This window comes from Sus scrofa, chromosome 18 (genome assembly GCF_000003025.6).
Source record: "Sus scrofa isolate TJ Tabasco breed Duroc chromosome 18, Sscrofa11.1, whole genome shotgun sequence".
Lineage (NCBI taxonomy): Eukaryota > Metazoa > Chordata > Mammalia > Artiodactyla > Suidae > Sus > Sus scrofa.
The window spans coordinates 11967750-11994204 of NC_010460.4; the positions used below are offsets into that span (position 1 = coordinate 11967750).

The 26455-nt window shown below is 40.6% G+C and overlaps 1 protein-coding gene across 11 annotated transcripts in view; it reads left to right on the plus strand.

Annotated features, from left to right (window-relative positions):
• Positions 1–26455, plus strand: part of DGKI (diacylglycerol kinase iota) — a 482044-nt gene that overhangs the window by 262695 nt on the left and 192894 nt on the right. For all 11 annotated transcript variants that reach the window (XM_021079007.1, XM_021079008.1, XM_021079004.1 and 8 more), the window contains 5 exons: positions 1665–1725; positions 12982–13095; positions 14520–14657; positions 18121–18199; positions 25638–25693. In XM_021079007.1, coding sequence (XP_020934666.1) covers positions 1665–1725; positions 12982–13095; positions 14520–14657; positions 18121–18199; positions 25638–25693 — 448 coding nt within the window. The remainder of the gene's footprint in view (positions 1–1664; positions 1726–12981; positions 13096–14519; positions 14658–18120; positions 18200–25637; positions 25694–26455) is intronic.

Here is a 26455-nt window from a genome sequence, read left to right on the forward strand (position 1 = left end):
GAATATAGTTCCCTGTGGTATACAGTAGGTCTTTGTTGCTTATCTATTTTATGTATAGTTGTATATGTTAATCCCAGCCTCCTCATCTATCCTCACCCCTTTTTCCCTTTGGTAAGTATGTTTTCTGTGTCTGTAAGTCTATGTCTGTTTCGTATATAAGTTAATTTGTATCATTAAAAAAAACCCCTCATCTGATAAGGTTGTTCATATGTCATCTGATAAACGCTAGAATTTAAGGAATATTAATTCTTTTAAAATAAATAACTCTATCAGAGGCAAAGAAACACCAGCTCAGATAATTTCTAGAAAAATAATATTCCCGTATGAAGTAGAAAATTGTGTATTTGAAGCATGCAGTAAAACATTAAAAATGAAAATTAATTTCTGTTGTCATTCTCTTAATCTAGGAACTTCTTTGCCGCTAGAGTTTGCTATAAGGCTTCTATATATATTTTTTTTTTTCTGTATTTGGCTGTTTTAAGGCAAATCTGCTACTCTGGCTTTTACCCTCTTACATGTTTACTTAAGATTTTTATCATTTTAGTTAGACTCCAGGTAGGTAATTCATAGATTACCATAAAGAACGTGGCGGGACAGGAACTCTTTTCAGAAAAAAAGATATTACGTGACGTTGTCTGGAATGGAGCCATTAAACGCTTCACTTAAGCAAAGGTTTCAGCAGGAGCAGTGTCATCGCATTTTCTTGAGAGACAGCAGGGGAGATCTAGTTTCAAGCAGGCAAATTCAAAATTAAGCAGATTCAGTCAGTCATCCCTCTTCGGGCCGAGAAGTGTCAATGGGGGTTGGAGTGTTAGCTAGTAGAGTTGAAAGTGAGGTGGAATTGGGGTGTGGTAGTAATAACACGAGTGGGGTGTCTGTCCCCATCTCTCTAGAGAAGGTTTTCTAGGTTGGAAATGGGAATTATAGTTTTGAAGAATACATAATTCCAGGAAGAGCTAATGAAATATAAGTAGATGTATAAGGGCCATTGATTAATGATGATTTTCTCTGAGAAAAGAGGGAGGAGCTTGATTGGAAAGAGAGAAGGCAAAACTAATGAGGAAAGGGAGCTCCTGTTGTGCCGCAGTGGAAACGAATCTGACTAGCACCCATGAGGATGCGGGTTCGATCCCTGGCCTCGCTCCGTGGGTCAGAGATCCTGCCTTGCTGTAAGCTGTGGTGTAGGTCACAGATGCAGTTCTGATCACTCATTGCTGGGGCTGTGGCGTAGGCTGGCAGCTATAGCTCTGATTCGACCCTGCGCCTGGGAACTTCCATGTGCCGTGGATGTGGCCCTAAAAAAGCACGAATAAATAAATAAATAGTTAAAAAATAAAATAAAAACTAATGAGGAAAATAATGTGGGTTTACACATTAATAAGCATTCTGGACAGTAAAACACTAGGACATGCTAAAACCTCATTCCAGTGTTGGCTACTTAAAAACGAGGTTTGCTGCAACCTCTAATCCAATTGTTGGAGTCAGTCTTCTTGCTTGATTACTTGATAACTAGTTTCAGTGCTATTATCATCTTCGTGATTGTATATTTTCTCCAGTGGACACCCTGCATCTCCCCTTCTTTTTCGTTGTGTGTGGGAATAATGTTCTCTGCTATGGCCAGCGATGTGCTCTTTTGGTTACTTTTTCTTCTGTTTCCTCTACAGGCTTGAGTTGTATAGGAAAGTACCAAATCTGCGAATTCTGGCCTGTGGTGGGGATGGAACGGTAGGTCCTTGAAATAGAATCTGGTTCCCTCCCTTGTCTCCTCCATCTGTCTTTTGTTTTCCTTCGGACAGTTCACTTTCTTCAATCCCACCTCACAGTCTTTCCAGTTTCCTAAAACATATGTCGCTTATGGGAATCTACACCCTTAATGGTTAGGAGCGACTTTGTGATTGCCAAGGTGGATTCAAACGTGATCTTTCTAAGTTACTCCTCCGCTACAGACTTTCCTGTTCCCCAGACTAAGGGTGTGGTCAGATCATCAGACTGAAGACTGCAGATGATGAATTTCTTCTACAAACAGAAACAGATCTGTTTCCATTTGTCCTTAATAATTGGTCAAAGCTGTGAAGAAGTATGTGTACACAATTGAAATGTTGCTTTTTATTTTTTTTTTAATGAGCAGAAATAAAACTTAGAATATTGACTACCGTTGGTTTGCCTTAAAGATCAGTGCTTAGTCCCCCTTGTAGTCATTTTTGAAGAAAAGATGGAATTGGGCTAAAGTTTAATATCACGAGTGTTTCCCCCAGTTTGTCTCATCTTTGTTGCAATTTGCCCTCTCCGTATGTTGCTATATTTAGCAAAGGCAAATAATTGAGAATCATGACATTTGGATTTTGCCGCCTGGGGTCTTTTTCTTCTGTATTTGGAGTCTGATCTCATAGGATTTTGTTATAAACTATCTTTGGCCTTTCTCTAAGCTCCCTAATTAGAATGTTTTAGTCTCAAAGGTGGCAATGAAATCTTCTAATTTTACTTCGCATGGTGCTTGAGCACTTAATGCAAATACACATTATATACTAATAAAGGCAACCAGAAAAAGCAAACAGTGATTCCACCGGTCCTTTAAGATTTTCTTTGGAGAGAAAAACATTTCTCAGTTGGGAAAACAGCATTTACTATTCTTCAGGAGTCTAATACACATTATGAGCTTATACAATTCAGTCTAAAGTCTTAGAGCAGGGAAACCAAACCTATTTCACTTTGTTTAACCCAGTGTTTTCCAAAATTAATTGACTGTGGGGGTATGGCTGGTGTCCTGAATTCATGGTCCTTCTTTCTTTTTTTTTTTTTTTGGGGGGGGAACATTTTCATCTTTTTTTTTCTCAGTATAGTTGATTTACAGTGTTGTGTCAATTTCAGCTATATAGCATAGTGACCTATATTGTACATACGTATATACATACACACACATACACTCTTTTTCTCATACTCTCTCCCATCATGGTCTGCTCCAAGAGATTGGATATAGTGCCCTGTGCTGTGCAATAGGACCTCATGGCTCATCCATTCTAAATGTCATAGTTTGCATCTACCAACCCCAATCTCCCCCTCCGTCCGTCTTCCTCTCTTCCCCCCTTTGGCAACCACAAGTCTGTTTTCCATGTCCCTGAATCTGTTTCTGTTTTGTAGATAGGATCGTTTGTGCCATAGTTTAGATTCCACATATAAGTGGCATCACTTGAATGACCATTACCTCAGATCCACATCGGCTGCCTATTCCATCTCGGTACCTTGGGCTTCATCGTGACTTGGCTCGTCCCGTCCAGCCTTCCCCGTCCACGTCTCCCGTTGCTTTCTTCTTCCTTTCCTCTACTCAGCAGATGTGTGTAGGAAGCACTGTTCTAGGCTATGTGGCATTGAGGCATTGCCTGCAATTAGGTGAGTGTTTAGAAACGGGGATGCCAGAGCGTAAAGGGCAGAAAAGAGAGTCAACTCCAGACACTTGTGAAACATCTATAATGATGGCACCGGAGCCAAAGTGCAAAAGGAAGGGGAAAAGATAGAGGCAGAAGGACCATCAGTAGTCAGGGAAAAAAAAAATGAGGAGTTTCAAGAAAAGAGGTAGTGATTATATCCTTAAGAAGAGACTGAGAGTTACTATAGATTTGAAGACTAGGTGGTTTCCAAGAAAACCGTTTCAATAGGATTTGGGACAAAACTGAGAAGGAGAGAGACTTCTCAGTACCGCCCTAATGAGTCCTAATGACGAGATCAAATTACAGCTTGAGTTTCTCTAAGTCCTCTCTGGCACCATTAATGTCACCTTACCATGTAGAGTACCTGGGTCTCCTACTTTTCTGCCATCTCTTCTTTAAATATCCTGTACTTAACAGATATTCCAGAAGGCTAAATATAACTTCTCATTCATGTTCTAGGCACTTTCCCCTCTTTGGTATCTTATCTTTGATCCTAACTTCAGTTTTCACATCCTTCTATGTAACTCACAGTTGCACTAGACATTTATACTCGAGTCCCTTAAAACAGGCATCAGAAGTAGGGTATTCCCCCTAGAGTTTGGTGCATACTTTTGAAGTAGTTATTTTGGTCATTGGTAACCTCTTGTAGGCCAATCATGCAGAAATCAAAACTTTGCGTATCTTACACCTTATGTAAACCAGGTTTTATTTTATTTTACCTTGTAAAGGTGTTTTGTGAAAGATATATGGGGTTTTGAAATGTTTATCAAGGTTGTGTGATTGATACTTTAAATTTTATGTTTCGAATATGAAACTTTTAATTTTGAGTATTTATATAGAGAAGAGCCATCCTGATGATGGATTCATGAAGGAAACTGGTGGCTCCAGGCAAGTGAAGGATTAATTCAAGCAAGCAAAGGGTAATTCTGAGTGTTGGGTACATATTTGACATAAGGTGTTCAGCCTTCATTTAGGGAGCATAGAGCTCTTTGTAGAGGCTGTCAGAATTCTGTCAGGCAGTGACAAGTTTCCAGGAAGACAGAAATGGAGCATTTTTGACTGGTTAGGATGAGGACATGTTAACCCTTAATCATAGTAGTTTGTGTACCAAGTATTATGTAATATATAGACATCTTGCATTAATTTGGAAAAAAGTTCATAGGCGTCAATGTGGGTTACTGTCACTTTCTGCTGTTACAAAGTGCACAGAGGCAAAGAGATCCGTCTCCCAGTATTGGACGTGGAGGTGGCAGAGGTGGCTTTGGGCAGGCTCCTTAACCTATTTTGAGACGGTCTAAATCTGAAAGGGGATACATTTGGATGCCTAAGGGTCTTCACAGCTGTCGCTGTCTGTTGGTATAGACCATTGCGGTTCAAGAACACTATAATGTGGGCCACATTTTTTAATTTCAAGTTTTCTGGAAGCCACTTAAAGACACTAAGAAAAAGCAGGTGAAATTACTTTTATAATCTACTTTCTTTAACCCGGTGTATCCAGATTGTATCATTTCAGCCAGCAATCAGCAGAAAGGCACTCATGGGATATTTTATGCTCAATGTGTATAGTCTTCAGAATCCAGCATATGTTTTAAACTTACAGAACCTCCAGGGTGGATGGGCCACATTCGAACAGTCTGGCAGCACATGTGGCCAGTGGCGCCTGCAGGGGCCATTGCGGGCTCAGTCTCTTTGTAACGGGTTCGCATAATCCGAGGTTGTCACAGAGTTGTAGGTATGGAATGGGCTGGTCCCATCCGTGGTCTCTAAGCTGAGAGAAAACTTAACTCAGAATGATCTCCAATCTTCATGTTTATTAACTAGAAATAGTCTCTTTGGTCATGGGGTTAATTTGTATTCTGTCACTTCCTCGGCCACATCTCCACCCATCCAGCTCCCCATGGCTGTCCCCTTGCTGACATATTGAAGAGCGTGTGAGCTGAGACAGCAGAGTCACAGGTACTCTCCGCTCCTTATGGATCCTTAAGGGGAATCATGACCCCTCCTTCCCTGCCCCTGACCTTGGTGAACTGGGCTCGATCTGAAGGACCGCCTTTACCCCTGTTAACGTCTTTCCAATGGGCTAGAATCAAATGGACTCGAGCCACCTACCTACTCCATGCTTATTTCTTATTCACTTGGCTTTCCTAGATGAGGACTGACCTCCACAGTAGGCACCGCCATGCCCTGACCCACTATAGCCACAGCAGGGAAGAAAGTATCATTTGCCTTTAATTGAGTGGGATAAGCGGGTCATCCACAGCCCTCTTCTCCCTCAGCCTCTTCATGTCCCAGCCTCTCTGGAAAAGAAGCACATGGTATACCCTCTGTCATCCTTGTTGCAGATGAGCAGATGCATAGCCTAAATCTAATTCTGTTTCAGTAAAGCTCATACCTTCGAGTTCCCTTGTGGCTCAATGGTTAACGACAGTATATCCATGAGGACGTGGGTTCAATCCCTGGCCTCACTCAGTGGGTCAAGGATCTGGCATTGCTGTGAGCTGTGGTGTACGTCATAGATGTGGCTCGGATCTGGCATTGCTGTGGCTGTGGTGTAGGCCAGCAGCTGTAGCTCTGATTGGACTCCTAGCCTGGGAACCTCCACATGCCATGGGTGCGGCCCCAAAAACGACAAAAAAAAAAAAAAAAAAAATTCATTCCTTAACTTTTATCTTGATTTCTTTAGGGCTGATTTTAAACATTTCTTTTAACATATATTGACTTTGTAAACAGTTAAATGCAAATATAAAAATATCAGGAGTTCCCACTGTGGCACAGTGGGTTAAGGATCCACCATTGCTGCAGTGTGACTCTAATTCGATCTCTGGCCTGGAGTCCATATGCCATGGGTGTGGCCAAAAAAAAAAAAAAAAAAAATCAAAATGAAGAATTGTAGTGAGCATGTGAGGACAGGCCACTCAGTTGTCAAATGCTGCATCTTGATTATTGTTCGGAGTTAGAAATGCCTTCATTTTCCTTTGATTTCTTCATATGAGTATCCTTCACTTTTCAGCCTGCAGATAGGATGAGGCAATGCAACGTGCACCAGCTCTGTTTATAGAAAATGTCAGGTCATGGTCCTCTCCACCCTCAGCCAGCTCTCATGCTAGCCTGTTAACAAAGAAAGCGTTGCTTCATGTGCACTTGGGAAATACTCGGTGATGGTTACAGCTGAGCATGGACAGGTGGTGGCAGCATCGGCCAGCTAACGCTGCTTGGCTGGGCCGCTTTGCTCAGGGCCAAAGCCCAGGTGTTGTAGATCACTCAGCCCTGCTTTTCCTAACACAAAGGCAGGAAGGAATTCTGCAACTTCGAAAATGATCTCGCCCAATCCGAATAGTTTCCTTCCATTGTGGTGGGAAATATGCTAAGTGATGCATGTTGCAATGAATGAGCTTTAATGGAAGGGGTGCTGGCTGAGCTGGTGGAGATGATTTGGGGTGATGCAAAAGCCCCAGCAAATGCAGCCCCTGCCCACGAACCTGCAGTCTGGATTTCCAGCAAGAGCAGGGCCCTGGGTCCTGGGGAGGTAGAGCCTTGAGGTACAGCTTTGGGCCTGAAGGTCTTGGCTGTGATTTTGCTTTCCTAGGCGCAGAGATAGGGATTATTACTCAAGATCTTTTATGTCTCCTGCTAGTGTAGGTGTATTTATTCCATTTTCTCTCTCTCCCTCTCTCCCCTGCTGCAGTGCAGCTTGGCTTGTACAGCTTTGAACAGTCTGTGAAAGACAGACTTTGTGGCTCTATGGCAGTCAGTGGTGGGATTGTCTTGTGAACTTGAGACTCAACTTTTAAGTGGAGAGACAGGAATAGAGCATTTTGCTTCTAGGAAACTGGACCTTTGTAGATGAAATAAAGAAAAGAGGAAGAAAAATACAGTTTAATCATAGTAGTTAATGTTAATTTAGCATCTCTTATGTGTCAGGCACATGCTAAGCAAAGTCTACATGTTGTTTAATTGATAAAATACCCTTACGAAGCAGGTACTAGTATCATTTTTTATGCAGGTGGGAGCTTAGTTAAATGACCTGTCTAAACTCACGCAGCCAGGATATGGCAGAGCTGGGCTCCCTCCAGCTCTGTGCCTTCCCTGCACCCCTACATTTTGTTGCTCTCTGAGGAAGCTGGTTGTTGGGCGGTGATGATATAACTCCTGGGTGAGAAAAGCTATTCAGGACCTGTGCCATGAAAATGCGCAGACCCACTCCAGCCAAAGACCTATTAATCTAACACGGATTGTACATGAGGGAATTTCAAGACCGAAAAAAAAAAAAAATCTATGCTGGGGGAGGCAGGAGGCATTTGATAACTCCAGGGGTTATATAATGTTGAACTACTAAGATGATCTGCACGGAATCTGCAGAAAATTATAGAATTGATTAACTGGTTATCAGAAAAGGAGATAGAATCTGGTTATGCAGCTTTTTCAGGCAAAAAAAAAAAAATTGATAAGAAAGGGGAGAATCCTTTGCATTCAAATCAATGACATGTTTTCCATTTCTGCTTCGGCCAAGGGTAAAAGGGAAGGAGATGGCGAGGAAGCCAAGGGTCCCGAGGGCTTAGGCCATTTTCTGGAACCATAGCTCAGTTTTATGTGGTTTCTTGGCAACCTTCTCAGGGAAAAAAAAAAAAAAAAAAAGGAACAGCACTTAAGAAGTTTGGAATATGGACAGTTAAACTGATCAAAGCACTGTTAGGTGGTACCTTGCTGGTTCAGGGACATGATGGGACAGCTCTTCCAAAGTCATTTGATAATTATTTGTGTTTCATGGGCTGTGAATTATTTCTTTAACCTTCTGGTCCATCTTACGTATCAGTGTTCTTCCTGGGATCTAGAATTTTCCTCCACAGGCACACATGCAGAGGACGTTTGCTGTGTTAAACTGTTCCCTTTTCTTTCTCTGCATCCTCTCATTATCCCCTTCTAGTAGCTGGACTGGTTTCCAGGGTCCTGAGACTAGAGTTTGGTCTTCTGTAAGTGGCTAAGTCTCCCATCCTGAGGCCACATCAGGGGTGTTTCAGGGATGTCAGTGAGCTCATGGAAATGGGGGCCTGCTATTAGAAGTAGAATTTGTTGCTGCAAATGGCATTATTTTGTCCTTTTTTATGGCTGAACAGTATTCCATTGTATATGTATACCACCTCTGCTTCATCCATTCATCTGTCAGTGGACATTTAGGTTGCTTCCATGTCTTGGCTGTTGTGAATAGTGCTGTGGTGAACATCAGGGTGCGTGTATCTTTTTCAGTGAAAGCTTTGTCCGGATGTATGTCTGAGAGTAGGATTGCTGGGTCATATGGGAGTTCTATGTTTAGTCCTCTTAGGTCCTCCATACTGTTTTCCTTGGTGGTTGTGCCAATTTACATTCCTACCAACAGTGAAGGAAGGTTCCCTTTTCTCCACAGCCCCTCTAGCAAGGGAACTCTATCCAGTCTTTTGGGTAAGAACCTGATAGGAAGTGAAAAAAATGGGAGCGTGTGGGTGGCTGGGTCACTTTGCTGTACAGCAGAAATTGAAGGAACATTGTCAATCAGGTATACTTTAGTATTTTTTTTAAGGTACTGTGAAAAAAAAATAAAAAGAGGCTTTGTCCCTGCAGTTCTAAGGCATCACAGTTTTTGGGGTTATGGCCTCAGGACAGGTCCCTCGCCCTCTCTTTCCAGCCATTTTTCTGGCCACCGGAGGGCCTTGTTCCTACACAGCCTCTTGCCGCAGGGTGTGAACTTTTATTCCCCATAATCAGGCAGAAGCCAAATTCCTGGCCTCCTCTGCTTGCCCTTTTTTTTTTTTTTAATTTTTTTTTTCCTTTCTAGGGCCTCACCCGTAGCATAAGGAGATTCCCAGGCTAGGGGTGCAGGCGGAGCTGCACACCACAGCCACAGCAATGCAGGATCTGAGCCGCATCTACGACCTACACCACATGTGGGATCTGAACCGTGTCTACGACCTACACCCCAGCTCACGGCAATGCCAGATCCTTAACCCACTGAGCAAGGCCAGGATCAAACCTGCAACCTCACGGTTCCTAGTCGGATTCATTTCCATTGCGCTATGATAGGAACTCCTCTGCTTGCCATTTTGTGTTTTGTTTATTTCTGGCCCATGAAGCCTTTTTTTTTAACCTCCTATTTTTGTGTCTAGAGTGAAATGGGCTGTTGAAAGTATGACCTCAAAGCATTACCGTTACCAAGAAAAGATAGACCTGTTTCAAATAAACATAAGCAAAATACTTCTTATTCAAATCTACCTAAAAGAAGATGGGCTGACTTAGGGTATAAATCATAAAGGAGAGGCCGCAGGATCCTCTTTCAGAGGAATTTTAAAGAGCCTGCCTTCCTTCCCCTGCTCTGTCTGGGATTTGGAATTAGCTTTCCAGCAAGTTCCATTGCATTTCAGACAGTCTCTGGTTCTGCTCAGAGCTGTTTACAGTTGCCGTCAGTGATCCCAGATTGTTGGGATTTCTGAGTTTTCACGTCCTTTTTAATGACCTTTAAACCCCCTTCTCGTGGTTTATTAGAGGCGGCTGCTTTTACTGTGTTTGGTTTGTGCTTTAGTGGCACAAGGTCTGGCCCCAGTCATCAGAACTACGTTAGCATCTGGCGTGGTCTCCATGGCCAGCTTAGTGGGTACTGTGTGCAGAGAAGCCCTAGGTGGAAATCTAGGGACTTGTCTGGGGTTAAATCCGCCCGTTTGGTGGGATTTTGGACACGTGTATAGATCTGGATTTTTAGTTTACTTCATTGTGTTTACCCTAGAAGGCAAACACAATTTGAGATTTCTTAACAGTTGGGCAAGTTTTAAGTCCTAAAAACTTAAAGGAGAGGAGTTGTGGAGGAGGAGAAATGGGATTTTTTTTTTTTTTTTTTGTCTCTTTAGGGCCACACCTGTGGCATATGGAAGTTCCCAGGCATGGGGTCCGGTTGGAGCTGCAGCTATTGTCCCATCCCACAGCCAAAACAACCCTGGATCCTTAACCCACTGATGGAGGCCAGGGCTCGAACGTGTATCCTCAGGGATACTAGTCGGGCTCATTAACCACAGAGCCATGCTGATGGGAACTCCCCAAGAAATGGGATTTTAGATGGGAATTAAGAGACCTGGTATGACTCCAACTCTGCCACTTCTGATTATTTAGTCTTAATCAAATGATGTGACCTCCTGTGCCTTAGTTAATAAACTGTCACATAAACTGAATTTGATTAAGCAATTTCCAAGGTTTCTCCCAGGTTCCAGAGACTCTAAAGGTACACATTCTTGTCTCCAGGATGGTCAGGCCACATTTAGAACTGGGTTTAGTTCTTTGTCGAAAAGCTCCCCACACCAGAGTGGCTAAGAGGTTGGCCTTTGCTGTGTGGCAAACCTGACTTCGAACGCCAGCTCTCCCGTATAATGATGTGACATTAAGTCGACCATTGAACCTTCCAAGTCTTGGTTTCCTTATCTACAAAATGGAAGTGAAAATTATGTCTATTTTGGAGGGTTTTTCTGAAGTTTAATAATTATAATACTTTGCTCAGGGGCTAGCACATAGAAAGCAATCCATTTGCAACTCTTTTTGTTAATTGTACACTGCTGGACACAAGGTTTTCTGCCTTCCCCATCTTACTATAGCTCATTTATCTTTTTATGCCAATTACTTAAGTCTGTATTTTACATATACTTGTGTCCAATAAATGTACTGTTAAAGTCCAATTTAAAAAATTTATTTATTCTTAGTATATTTTTATTTTGTCCATTATAGTTGAGTTACAGTGTTCTTTCAATTTCTACTGTACAGCAAAGTGACCCAGTCATACACACATATATATATATTTTTTTTTTTCTCTCTTTATCTTCTATCGTGTCCTATCACAAGTGACTAGATCATTTAAAAGACAGGACTCTCATGCAGATTTCGAATGAGCACATGTCAAGTTATACATGTCAGTTTATTTAGCTTTTCAATAAAAGAACCAGCAAGGTAATACAGCCAATGTGTTGGACAAGAAGAGGAAGAGGATTATGTAGTTTATGCCAAAACAATTTTTCTAAATTTGAAACAGAATGGGTTCTTGCCCTCATGGGGTACTAGAACCGTAACCTTTAAAGTCATCTCTCCTTGACATTTGTTTCTCTACAGGACAGAAATTCTTAAGCTAACCTACAGTTATAAAGTCCCTAAACAGGCCTGTGACACTGCTCTAGGATGACATGGTGAAGATATGCCAGTTTCTTTCTGCTATGTCCAAGTTTGGGGTAATTTTTCTAAATAGTTACAATAAGACTAAATCCAAAGTATTATTTGTCTTAGAAAAAGATTAAACAGGAATATGATTCTAGCATAGTATTTACTTTCTGCTTAAACTTATAATAAGTACTAGGTCCATCTATAATTATGTTTTCATAATGTTTCATTAAGGAGAATATAGGGAAATAGGAAGAAAGCACTACTAATTTTTAAGATGATACCATGGAGCGTAAGAGTTTAATGAGTGCTTTTGTGGGCAATGTACCATATTGAGGGTTTTATGTACATTTTAGTGTAATCCATCTTGTGAGGTAGGTATTATTATCTTCATTTTGAAAATCAAACAAATCAGTCTCAGTGAGGTTAAATAATTTAATCAAGATTATAAAGCCAGTATGAGCCAGAATTGAAATTAAGTCTGATTCTAAGTCTTACACTTCTTACAATGCCCTATGTATATACCTCCATACATTTTAAATTCTCCTGAATTTTATTATTTGTTTATTTATTTTGCTATTTTAGGGCTGCACTCTGGGCATTTGGAGGTTCCCAGGCTAGGGGTTGCATCGGAGTTGTCGCCACCAGCTTATGCCAGAACCGCAGCAATGAAAGATCTGAGCCACTTCTGGGACCTACACCACAGCCCATGGCAATGCTGGATTCTTAACCCACTGAGCAAGGCCAGGGATCAAACCCGCATCCTCATGGATTCTATTTGGGTTTGTTAACCACTGAGCCACAAAGGGAACTCTGAACCTCTCTGGATTTTAAAGTAGATCCCTAGTTAAACCTACAAATGAATGGGTCTACTTTTGTGTGTAGGATAGAGCATATAGAAAATAATTCTTTTCCTTGTAAGAGACTTGCCGTTTTGAAACTGCTTGAGATAAGTGATCTTTCTCTTCCCTGGTCACTTGATTAAAACATGCAGGTTTAAAAGAAAAATAAAACTATTCTGTTTTTTTGTTTGTTTGTTTTTTTGTCTTTTTTCTTTGGGCCGCTCCTGCGGCATATGGAGGTTCCCAGGCTAGGGGTGGAATCAGAGCTGTAGCTATTGGCCTATGCCAGAGCCACAGCAATGCGGGATCCGAGCCATGTCTGCGACCTACACCACAGCTCAGAGCAACGCCGGATCCTGAACCCACTGAGCAAGGCCAGGGCTCGAACCCACAACCTCATGGTTCCTAGTCGGATTCGTTAACCACTGCGCCACGACGGGAACTTCTAAAACTATTCTGTTTTGCTCTCTTTAAAGCCTCCTCCCCTTCTCAGGTGTCTTCTTTGTAACTTATCTATCTTTCTTATCTCTCTTCTGGCCCCCGAATGTCTGTAGGTGGGCTGGATCCTTTCCATCCTGGATGAACTGCAGCTGAGCCCTCAGCCTCCCGTCGGGGTCCTTCCTCTGGGCACTGGGAATGACTTGGCTCGAACCCTCAACTGGGGAGGGGTAAGGACCGCCCTGAGGGGCCACCCATGTCATCAAGCACCAGGATCCCCCAATCCACAGTTGCTCTAATGGAAAGGGAAGATGCTGTTCTCGATCAAGGGACAAGTTAGAGTTGAGCATCAGGGTTCCCACAAACCATGGTTTCATCTGGTAACTTCTTCATTTTAAACTTACAGTCAGCTGGGGAAGAAGGAACAGTTTTATTTTTAGACACATGAGAGTTAACATACAGGCTGGGGCTTTTTCAGGTACCCCCTACAAGGTGGAGGGTGGGTTGGCCCCAGGTCCTCCTGTTAAACAATCACAGAGTCTCGAGTTGATCCTGACAATCATTCTTGGCCAAAATAGCGAATCTGGTTCAGATTTACAGTCCTTTCAAAGAGCTATGTCTTTGCTTGAGCATTTGGGTTTTTTGGACAGTGTTACGATGCACATAACATCATGACATGTTTTGGCTCTACGGGTAACCACCTGTCCTTTTCGCCATGGAGCCAATGGCAGGCAAGCTTCTTGAAAGTAGTTAACCTGTCACCAACCAGCCATTTATTATTATAATTGTTGTTGTTATTTTAATAGTACTAAGGCTGTAAGAAGGCACAATATGCTAACATAGGCTGCCCCACCAGCTTTTTATTTGCGCATATGAGGCCATTGCCTGGGCTGGGCTCCAGCTATAAATCTGGCTTTTAGTGCATTAACCTCCACAGGTGGTAGTTATGTTCAGATATTTGTAGATACTTATTTGGCTTTGGGTGAATGAACTTCCCACAGCTCTTTTTTTTTTTTTTAAGTAAGCATAGTATACATAATAAATATATTTATGCAAAGCAGCTCATGTATTATTGGTATTAATTCCTCACATCCAAATCGATGACTTGACTGCTCTTTATAATCACGCTGTCAGTAACTGTGCTCAGGAAGTAAGTAGCTGCCTCGCAGGGCTGTCCTCAGTCAGACTGGCCTTAGGACCCAGAAGGAATGGTGTCCCAGTACAAGGTCAGGGAGAGGTGAGTGAAATGGAATGTTAGCAGAAGAAGTGGTGTGTCAGATGTCACAGATTCTTCTCCTGCTTTTCCACATATACCTGATGTGTGTATCCCCCACGTTCTTCTAGAAGAAGGTCTTTGCTCTGATGAAAACAGCCGTCCAGCATGGCTTTCAAATGCTTGCTGGAGATGTTCGTTGCTGCTGCTGGCAACAGTCATTTCTCAGCTCCAAGCAGCTAGAATTCGTCTTTCTGTGCACATCACCCGTGACTGTCTTAAATTCTAAGTACCTCGAGGAAAGCAGCTTACTTTCCCCGTCTTGCTACCAACTGAAAAATAAACAGAGCTGTAGCAGAAGGGCTCTGCCTTGCATGAAATACCTTTGGCTATACTGCTTGCTACCCCAGACGGCAGTGTGTGTGTCCTTTGATTGCTTAGGGCTACACAGATGAACCTGTCTCTAAGATCCTTTGCCAAGTAGAAGATGGGACAATTGTACAGCTAGATCGCTGGAACCTCCATGTGGAAAGAAACCCAGACTTGCCCCCTGAAGAACTTGAAGATGGTGTGTGTAAGGTAAGAGAATTCTTTCTTTGACAGAAAGGAACCCTGAATTCCTCCTGCCTGAGCTACAGGAGATGTGCTGCTGGCCGGAGGGTCACGTGCCAATTCTATCCTATGAGAAAGAGGGATAGTGTTTGAGTTTATGGCTCCTAGGGCTGTGAGTATAACACGACATAGTGATTCCGCCTAAATTTCTTCTTTTTTTGGTCTTTTTAGGGCCGCTCCTATGGCATATGGAAGTTCCCAGGCCAGGGGTTGAATCGGAGCTGCAGCTACCAGCCCAGACCACAGCCATAGCAACATGGGATCCGAGCCAAGTCTGCAACCTACACTACAGGTCTCGACCACATGGGACCCTTAACCCACTGAGCGAGGCCAGGGATCGAACCTGCATCCTCATGGATACTAGTCAGGTTCCTTACTGCTGAGCCATGATGGGAACGCCTCTGCCACATAGACTTCTAAAGACCGAGATTTGCTCTCCACTTCTGTAGCACAGGGAGCTGTTCTCTGTTGTCAGTTTTGTAATCTTTCAAAATTCATTGCAAGCTCTTAACCTATCAGAAGATTAAAAAAAAAATCATATGGTCTGAAGCATTAGGCACAGGGTCTTTTGGTAGAAAGATAACTCTCTGAGATTTCTGAACTGAGAGCAAATGTTTCATGAAGACGCCTAAAGAAATAAATGTTTGACTTAGTGTTTTTCCTTCAGTGATTGAACTTCTCTTTCACCCCAAGACAAATCAAGGGACATAGTTGTAAAAATGGTGGTATAGAGCTTCAGGGAGACATTTGGTTTTAAGTTCTGGCCTCAATTTCACATAAATTTGATAGGTTGCTGAGTATTATTACCTTCCACTTTATTTATTGCTTTGTATTACTTTCCACTTTTCTTCTATGATAGTGTTTTCAAACTTTTGTCGCAAAAGAACCTCCAGGTGTGCTTATAAAAGATGCAGATTATAAGGTCCTAGTCCCAGGGATTCTGATTAAGTAAATGCAGGGTTAAGTCTCAGGCATCTGTACTTGATAAACAGCATCCCTGCTGTGTTGGATTATGCCATTGATTGAGGCCAAGATTTCATGGTTGTTTGAGTCTAAAAACTTGATATCATTTTAGACCAAACCAATGCGCATTTATTTATTATCATTGTGATCCTAATCAATGGTGATAAATGCTCAAGTTTCTTATTTGGCTAAAATTGCTTAAACTATGTTTTGTCTTCACAGTCTTTTTAGCTAAGCTATGATCCAGAAACGAGAAGGTTTTTAGTAGATACCATGATTGCTCAGTTACTCTTGAGCTCATAATATCACAGTGTCATTTAACATTGTCCATCTGGGATGTAATACTTCTTTTTAATGTATGTGACTTACAGAAATTGGATAGAAAGAGCCAGAGTACAAAGAAGAGTACCATATGGAAATTTTAAGGTCCTCTCGCCACTCAAGTTGGATAGTTATGCCCTCAGTAGAAATCTATATTTAATTCTCTTCCCAACAGCTTGAGAAATGGAAAGACTTATTTGTGCAGCCAGGGAACATTAATCCAGATAATTAAAGGGCCTGGAAAGTGGATTTTTGAAGAGATACATGGGAAATCAGGACCATTTTTTCCCCCCTGGAAAATATGAATAAGAACTTAATAACAGACTAAACTGTGTGGTTATTTAGGGGATGGTGACCAGATGTTCTCCTAAGTTATCAGTGGATGCTAAGACATGGGTTAGAATTGCAGCCAGAAGAACATAAATGGTAGAAAGGCACATATCTGGGCTTTTGGCAGGATCACCAGCCCTTGCTGTCATGGCTAAGGACTGGTATTTTGTTTAAGTGCAGGAGCTGGAAAGTCTCAAATTTGAAGCCAGGAGCATGAGACATGGCTTTGGCATTGGTCTATGTGTTTAGTTTCTTTCCCTGTTCTGCAGTCCGTTGTAACCACTTTTAAGGACTGATTTGACCTCTGAATAATTAAAGCTCTGACTTGGCCCTCCATGAAGGCTTCATCCTTTATTTCAATTAGAGACGAGGCGACCCAATTTCTCTCTTTCTGTATTAATATCTCTCTTGCTTTCCGTCTGACTCTTTTTCATTTGTCTTTGTTGGGACAAGATTCTCAACCTATTCACACAGAGAAATCTTACTGATCAAGGGGTATATGAAACCCTGTAATAAACGTACTTTTGAAATCTTGAGGCTAAACACTTATTTCTAATAGAAGAGGAGTACATTTCTATCTGGAGGATAAACCTGATAATTATCTGGAAACATTATCCAGGCTGAGATAAAATTGCCTCTCTATATACTTTAATGTTTATCTTCCATTCTGAGTCGCAGAAGGAAATGTAGAAGAACCACCATTCGCCCTCTAGCATTTTCCACATGCTTTTCTAATAGTTCGAACGTGGAACTGAAGCCTTAAAATATTATCAATTTTATAGGTTTAATGCAGGACCTAAGGCTGCATACTTCTTTCTGTTCTTTACTCAGCTTGCGGCAGTAACAGCCAGGGACCCAGAAGGCTCTGGGAAGGAAAACTAAAGCTTATCTGAATGCTGATAAATACACACACACACACACACACACACACACACACACACACACGTATTTATTTTTCTTTGTTGTCTAAGTTGATAATCATTAAATGGTTCTCACTGACTTCCTGCTTATATGATTTTTGTCAAAAAAGCATATATCTTTAAAAAAATAGATGAAGGATAAATATTAAATGTTATTCATTGTTAAGTTGCAGGGTTAATATGCTAAACATAAATTCTTGAAAAAAAATGTATGCGCTTAATAGTAGGTTAGACATGATCCTTACAATTGAATTTACTTTCTAAGTTTGCGTAGTAAATCATTTGTTGTAACTTACAGGTGTTCATCTCTAAGCTTAACAAAAGTTCTCCTAGTACAGCACCCACAAGAATAGTTTTCATTTCATTTTTTTTTTTTTTTGCCTTTATTTACTTATTTGGTCTTTTTAGGGCTGCATTTGTGGCATATGGAAGTTTCCAGGCTAGGGGTCAAATTGGAGCTGCAGCTGCCAGCTTACACCACAGCCACAGCAACACCAGATGTGAGTCACATCTGTGACCTACACAAGAGCTCAAGGTAACACAGTGATCCTTAACCCACTGAGTGAGGCCAGGGCTCGAACCCACATCCTCGTGGATGCTAGTCAGGTTCTTGACCCAGTGAACCACAACAGGAACTCCTAGTTTTCATTTTAATAATTTATATTTGTATCCCTTGTTTTCTACACTGTTTAAAATTCTTGTGTTTATTATTCAAATTGAGCTTTCACTAATGTATAAATTTAAAATCCCCTGTTCCTTCTATATAAACATCCTCTGCCTTGAGTTGTGACTAACCTTTCTCCCAGGTGCTTACCCAGAGATAGGTGTCTGGTTGTAGTTTTTTCTTTTTGCCTGATTACACACAACTTTACCTCTGCCTTTGTTCATCATTGCAGCTTCCTTTGAATGTTTTCAATAATTACTTCAGCCTTGGATTTGATGCCCACGTAACACTGGAGTTCCATGAATCCAGAGGTGAGGACAACGTCTCATTTCCATCTCCCAGGGAGGAAGTTTCCAGCAGGTGTTTTGCATGTTCCCTTTTGTTTGCCTATCACTTAAGTGTTGACCGTGTGCTCTAGTGTTGTTCCATTTTAACCTTCATGATGACCTTGAGAGCTAGATAAGGTCGAAACATTACAGATGTTACCTTGGAACCCATTTGTTTAGAGTCTCAAAGATGGTAAAGGTCAGGACCAGATGTATGCTACAGGACTCAGGACTGCTGTTTTATTATTTTATTTTATTTTATTATAATTGATTTACAATGTTTTGTCAATTTCTGCTGTACAGCAAGTGACAGTTATACACACACACACACACACACACATATACATTCTTTTTCTCACATTATCCTCTATCAAAATCTCTCACAAGTGACTAAATGTAGTTCCCTGTGCTATACAGCACGATCTCATTGCTTATCCACTCCAAAGGCAATAGTTTGCATCTACTAACCCCAAACTCCCATCCATCCCACTCCCACCTCCTCCCACTCCCCCTTGGAAGCCACAAATCTGTTCTCCATGTCCATCAGTTTGTTTCTTTTCTGTAGGTAGGTTCATTTGTGCCTACATTAGATTCCAGGTATAAGCGATATCATATGGTATTTGTCTCTCTCTTTCTGACTTGCTTCACTTAAGGGACTGCTCATCTTTTAAAGTTTGACTAGTAGCTTTGAAGTTAGTGAACTACTAAGAAGTGATAAAGAGAGATGCTTTCCCTAAAGTTATTAGAATACTTATAGTTTCTCAAAGCACCCGTTATTAAAGATCAGTACTTTATAACCAGGGCCACTGAAATCTTATAGCAAAACAAAAGTCTTCTCTATGTGCGCAGAAGAGACAATAGGCCCTTTAAGTCAGTGGTGGTGGTGGGGAGGAGGGCTATAAGTGGTTTAAGTTGAAAAAAAGGGCAAGATGGTGATTGGATAAGGTGTGGAAGATGCCGAGACTCCCCACTGGGCTGGAGATAGTATGAATGATGCCTGGTGGTCATTATAAATAGTAGAAGAGATGGGGTCAAGATGGGGGGAGCAAAAGAATTTTGGAAAGAGAAATGAGAAATAATGACATGCAGTTAAATATTTCATCAAAATTTTCTTATGCCATTCAGAGCTGAGATGGTTTAGGATTTTGGTCTTTGCTTTCCATCTCTTGCTCTCTTGGTCTCTCAAGATCTTTCTTTTTCTTAAACTCTCTTTTGATTAGTATCACTATGTCTGTGTCTCTGCCTGTACCTAGGCCCTTGTGAGTACTATATGTAACCGAAATAATACTTGGTTGTAGATAAGTAACTTGTGAGATGAGAGTCATAAAGGAGGGATTGTTTTACTTCTTCTCTTCCACATTCTGCAAGAGCCTATGTGGTTTGAACTCATAGAATTTGAAATACAGAGTACAAAAGGCTACAATTCAACTGTTCAGATTCCAATAATAATGCAGAGAAAATTCTGATAGCACTTCTATATACTAAAAGTCAGGAGGGGAGCTGTAGAATTAAGGATGTTAGAAGACAAACTGAAAGAAGTATAAACCTACAGTCCTCTTAATGAATTCACAATTTTGGTAGACTGCATTTCTGGTTTCATGAGGCATTGAGGATAAAATGCTGAACCAAATAGAAGCAATACTGATTGAAGAGGGAGAGTCATACTTTTCTTTGATTAGCCAGAAAACCACAGATAGAAAGGTTGATTGATAACAGAACCACAAATATCAAATGCGGAAATCAGAAACAGTGCCCTGTTCCCTACCTCCCTGCCTGAGACAGCTCTTGGAGATTAGATATTCAGAGGGCCAGCATCTACAACCTCGTGTCCTTCCTGTTAATATGGGGGAGTAACTGGAGAGATTTCTATCTCCTTTTTTTACCCCATTTTTTCTCATATTCTTTGGAAGATCTGAGTTTCCTAATAAAATCTTTATTAATACTCCTTGTAAAGTAGTAGAATTGTCACTTATGAATTAATCTCCAAATTAGACATCCAAGCATGAAAAGAGGCCTAAATGATTAAGTGGCCCACAGTGAGCTCATTCAAGGGAGCCTGATATTTCACTTATTAATTGAAAGTTATCCTAATGATATGTTTCCTTGTATTGTGAAACTTCAGTGCCTCAGAGTGAGAGGGCAGCAAAGAGAGACATCAAGGTGGAAAAGACCATGCTTAGAAAGAGTTCTTGTAGGAAAGTGATTTTTCCTTTTGTTTTAAGCTTGGGCCTATTTCATTTTAGACATGGATATGCCAGGTGTGGTGTATATGTATGTCTACATAATTTTATATATATGTGTGATTATAAAATAATTCATTAAAAATGCTAAGCATTAATCTTTGGATACTTCATTGCTGAGACTTAGTTTAAGTGCTTTCCTGCAATAGGAAAAGGAATTAAAAACATTTTCCCTGCATCTAAGCCAGGGCTTGGAAGGAAAAACAGCCACCAAAGAGCTGATGGGGAAAGATTGATGTTGACTGAGAGTAAGGCATACCATATTCATGGAGAGGATAGATGGTACACAGTAAGTATCACAAAATATTGGAACGAGATTTGGTTGATATGCCTAGACCAGAGGTATGAACTTATACTTGTATCTGTTAATCTATTATTATTATTAAGTTAAAAGAAATCATTATTAATGATGAAATGTGTAATGACTCAAGTCAAGTGGTTTTTTTTTGTTTGTTTTTTTAACCATTTTTCTGTTTACTTGGATTTTCCTCATATTTTCACCTGGATAGTCAAGAAATCTCAAGCTCAGCTGCAAAAAGAAAAGAAAGTTAGCAAGGCTGCATTTTCAATTAGGGGCTTACATGCTTATTTTTACTGAGAGACAGTAGCTATTCTCATACCATGCTCACCATAATTGAAACTTCAAACTGTTATTTATTTATTTTTGGCCGTGCCTGAGGCATGCAGAAATTCCTGAGCCAGGGATCAAATCCAAGCCACAGAAGTGATAACACTGGATTCTTAGCCACTAGGCCACCAGGGAACTCCCAAGACTTCAAACACAGCCGCTCACAAATTGAGACTTCATGACAAACTTGTATCATTTGCCATCAAATACTTGAAGAGTGACTCAGTGCCTCATGAGAGCTATTATAAAAAAAATGAGCTTATTAGGTATTAGTCAAAATATATATAGAACTTTTTTTGGTGTATATATAGTACATTAAATTGGGAATTATGCTAATCTGTTTACATGGAGTGGGTAATAAATACAAATTTAATTAAGGCAGAATCTTAAAAATTTAATCGCAGAAACAGTTTTTGGCATAGATGTGAAATAGCCCATCAAATTGACATGGGACAAAGGCAGACTTTTGTTATTACTACTTATGTTGTATTTCTTTTAAAAGGGGACAATTAAAATAAATGACCTTTATTTTGAGACAGTTTATTAGTGACATTACTGTGTAAGTGCTTCTAGAATTACCACTAGAAAAGCAAGTAAGGAGTAAAACTAGTCTAATATTGTATTGACTGTGTATATAAAGCATGCAAACATTTGAGTAATTTGATCAGAAAGAGTTATACTTCATTTGATTGGAAAACAGATAGCTTTTTTATTCTTCTCAGAGTGGCTAAGTCACCCATTGCTGACTGTTGCTGCTTTCATATCAGAACATGCAATTATTTGGAATAGAATTTAGAGGTTTAATAGGATTGGTCATTTAATTGTCAGTTGGAGTCTCGCCCAGTCCTGTAATCACTATTGCATTATGACAGTGGTTGAGAAAGTCCATTGAAAATATTCCAATCTATGAATATATAGCCATGTTAACAACGGTTAGGTTATCAGGTAGCAAAACTAGGTCTCGGTTTGCCCACTATGTGAATTAGATTGTCATTTTGGAGCGACGTGAAGGATATTAAATACATCAAACTTTTAGTCTGAAATTGGATGCTTAGGTTATACTGGCTCATTGAAATTACTTATTATTCAGAGGACTTGGACCTTATACTACAAGGTCAAGGAAATATAATTATGACTTTAGAGGAGGCAGTATGTAAATTTGATTTAGGATTTACTATTTTCGCTGAATATACAGAGGCATGCCGATCAGTGCATTTCAAAGGATTATGAATGTTTCATGTTTCGTATGGAGAACTGATTTCTTTAAAAAAAAAAGGGGGGGTTCTTTTCAGTAGATTGCTAAATTTCAATATCACTACACCGCCAAGCTCTTGACCAGGTAGTAAGACTCAAGCACAGCTTGACCTTGAGAAACTCACTGTCCAAGGTTCTCTTCCTAATCTTCTTTTCCATTTTGAACCTCAGCATGGCATCTACTCATCATTCAAGACTCAAGGGCACTTGCCTCTGGAGCACTTTCCCAGTCATTCCCTTTATATGTGACCCCCACTTCATCTTATATAGACAGCTCTGTTTATGAATATGTGAAATGACATTTTTTTTTTCAAACTTATCTCCCCCACTCTAAACTCTATGAGGGCAAAAGACAATGTCTTATTTATTTTTATATTCACTGTGCTAAGTCCAGCAGCTATCTCCATGTTTGTTACAGGAAGGGAAGTTAAGTTTAATCAAAGGATAGGACCTGCATATATCTGGACAAAACTCTTCTTAAAAGAGACACATGCACCCGCATATTCATTGCAGCACTATTCACGATAGCCAGGACATGGAAACAAGCCAAATGTCCATCAACAGATGATTGGATTCAGAAGATGTGGTATATATACACAATGGAATACTACTCAGCCATAAAAAAGAATGACATATTGCCATTTGCAGCAACATGGATGGAACTAGAGAATCTCATACTGAGTGAAATGAGTCAGAAAGACAAAGACAAATGCCATATGATATCACTTATAACTGGAATCTAATATCTAGCACAAATGAACATCTCCTCAGAAAAGAAAATCATGGACTTGGAAAACAGACTTGTGGCTGCCTGATGGGAGAGGGAGGGAGTGGGAGGGATCGGGAGCTTGGGATTATCAGACACAATTTAGAATAGATTTACAAGGAGATCCTGCTGAGTAGCATTGAGAACTATGTCTAGATACTCATGTTGAAACAGAACAAAGGGTGGGGAAAAAATGTAAATGTAATGTATACATGTAAGGATAACTTGATCCCCTTGCTGTACAGTGGGAAAATTAAAAAAAAAAAAAAAGGATGGGCCCTGTATATAGAAGGGACTATACAGTAAGGGAGGGGTTAGTTGTACAGGCAGTGAATACTTTGGTGGGGGCTGTTGGCAGGAGGAAGGTATCAGAGGAACATTTCTAGAAAGGGTAGGAGGTAATATATCTGTGGGAGATAAAGGAGGAGTATGATATAGATAAGAAATAAAGTGGGCGAGGGCACTTCAGGCAGGAAAGAAAAGTACAGAGGGACAAACGACCTTGTGATAAAGATGGGTTAGATGACCCATTGATACATAACGAAAGATTTTTGCAATGGTGGTAGAAAGATGAAGACAATGTTGGTAAAAATACTTGTCCTTAATGGGAGATGACATTGGACAAGAAGATTTTATAATATATACAATTTGAACGGAAGGTAGTGCTTTTACTGTAGGTGTAGATTTTGGCGCCACTTTGTATACATAACTGAAGTCTTGAGATGGGGTTAAGTATCTAATGCAGAGACTGTGGAAGATGTGTGAGTTAGATGAGGTTCAAATCCTTACTGATTTTTTATCAGTATAGTGTTGAAGTACATTGGCTAATTCTCTCTAATAGGCAAGACCAATTACAGACAAAAGTAGGGTTTAGGATTCCATTCTGATGGCACATAATGTTGTTGTGTGATACACAGAGATGGGATTAATCTATTAAAACAACAGAATGGATTATACCCAGGGGCTCATCATCATTAAAAATGGATTACATCCAGAGCCAAGTCATTTAGATGATTTAGATGATGAGATTTGGGAAGTTGGAGCTAATGAGATTTAAATGAGATTTTTGAATTTAGAATTGAGGCTGTATTGGGAATGAGACCTTTGAGGACCTGGGAGGGCATGAATGTGTTTCTTATATGAGAAGGATGTGCATCCTGGGGGCCAGGAAGTATGCAGTGGGAGGTAGAATTTTGGCCTCCATGACTTCTGCCATTGGGCATCATGTTTGCCATTCAAATATGAGTTGGGATTTGGAGACTTTCAGCTAGTCAGCCAGAAAGTGTCCAAGTCCCACATCTTATGAAGAAGGGCTTAGAGAAGAAGCTGGCCCTCAGAAGGGAATAAGGAACATTTGAGAAACTTTTACAGTGGGTTCCTTTGGAGTGCCTTAGAATTTTATTAGAAAGAATGTAAGGAAATAATATTTCATTTGGGGATTTTGTACCTTGAATTCATGTGGACATTGTCTGATGTAGGGTTTTGTTTACTGTTTCAGTTGTCCTGGAGCAAACTCAAAATTAAGTCATTTTTCTTCAGAGCCTTTGTGGTCATATGCCTTGAATCCATTCTACAGATCACTTATGTCTGTCTGTCTGCCTGTCTGTCTATCTGTCTGTCTGTCTATCTTTTATATATGTTTATGTATCTTCACTAAATCAAATAATTTTTTTTTCCTTTTTCTAGGGCCACATCCACGGCATATGGAGGTTCCCAGGCTAGGGATTGAATTGGAGCTGAAGCCTCTGACCTACTCCAGAGCCACAGCAACACCAGATCTGAGTCTCGTCTGCAACCTACACCACAGTTCAGGGCAACACTGGATCCTTAACCCACTGAGCAAGACCAGGGATCGAACCTGCAACCTGGTGATTCTTAGTTCGATTCGTTAACCACTGAGCCACAACAGAACTCCTAGATCAAATGATTTTTCAAGGCCTGTTACAAACAAGAGTACAGATGGTAGTTAGGAGTTTTTGCAAAATGTGCATGCAGATTCTCCATTAATTTTTATCCAGATTCCCCACATTCAATTACGTTCGGAAGCTGCATACATAGTTGGTAGAAGCCATGTCCTGTGAAGGTCAAAGTAAATAATTATCCCCTCTCCCCATCTCCCCCTCCTGCTGTCTTGTATTAACCTTGAGCTGCATCCCTGTCAGGGCTGTATTTTGAAGAGAGTTCAGAGTGTCTCGACCTTTAAGGTGCGTGTGAATCACCTAGAGAACTTGTAAAACCCGGTTCTTAGACCCCAACCCTCAGACATTCTAATTCCATAGGTTTTAAGGTAGAGCCTGACAATCTGCCTTTCTAGCATGCTCTCAGTTAATGCCGATGCTGCCAATTTGGGGCTACACTTTCATAGCCCTGGGCAGCTATACCAACTGACTGTAGCTAAGGGAAAGATGATAATGAAACTGTTGGGTCTGTGCCGTAGGAAGGTGGGGGAGGGGGCCGGGCAGAGAGCAGGGGTGCCAGTCTGACTCACTACCTTTAATGAGCTGTCTGTAACAAACTACCTTTTCCCTTTCACAGAAGCGAATCCGGAGAAATTCAACAGTCGTTTTCGAAATAAAATGTTCTATGCAGGGGTAAGCATATAATTCATTTTTTAATTATTACATATTATTTAATGCTAATCCACTGATGGTAATAAAAATGCTAACTATGCTATGCTAATAATTACACATCTCAGATGCTTATGTGTGTGTTTGTATATGGTTAATATTTAATGTCCTGATTTAAGAATAAAAGGGGGAATTCCTGTCACAGCTCAGTGGAAATGAATCTGTCTAGCATCCATGAGGATTCAGGTTCAATCCTTGGCCTCGATGGCATTGCTGTGAGCTGTGGGAGAGGTCGCAGATGTGGCTCAGATCTAGTGTTGCCGAGGCTGTGGCGCAGGCCAGTGGCTATAGCTCCGATTCAACCCCTAGCATGGGAACCTCCACATGCTGCTGGTGCAGTCCTAAAAAGGAAAAAAAAAAAAAAAAAAGAATAAAAGGAAGAGTGTATTTCTTTTTTTTAATTGAAGTATACTTGATTTACAATATTGTGCTAATTTCTGCTGTACCGCAGTGTGACTCAGTTCCACATAAATATTCATTCTTTTTAATATTCTTTTGTGTTGTGGTTTATCTCATGAGACTGAATATAGTCCCCATGCTATACAGTAGAATGTTGTTGTTTATCCATGGGATGTATTTCTTAAGGTAATTGGCAGAAAGGTGATCAGCTTTGAACTTGAAAGCCCTGAGGCTCCATGTTGTACTGAGGGGGATGATATTCAAGGAGTGATGTGAAAAACCATCATCAAAGTCAATCTAGGAGTTCCCTTTGTGGCTCAGCGGTTA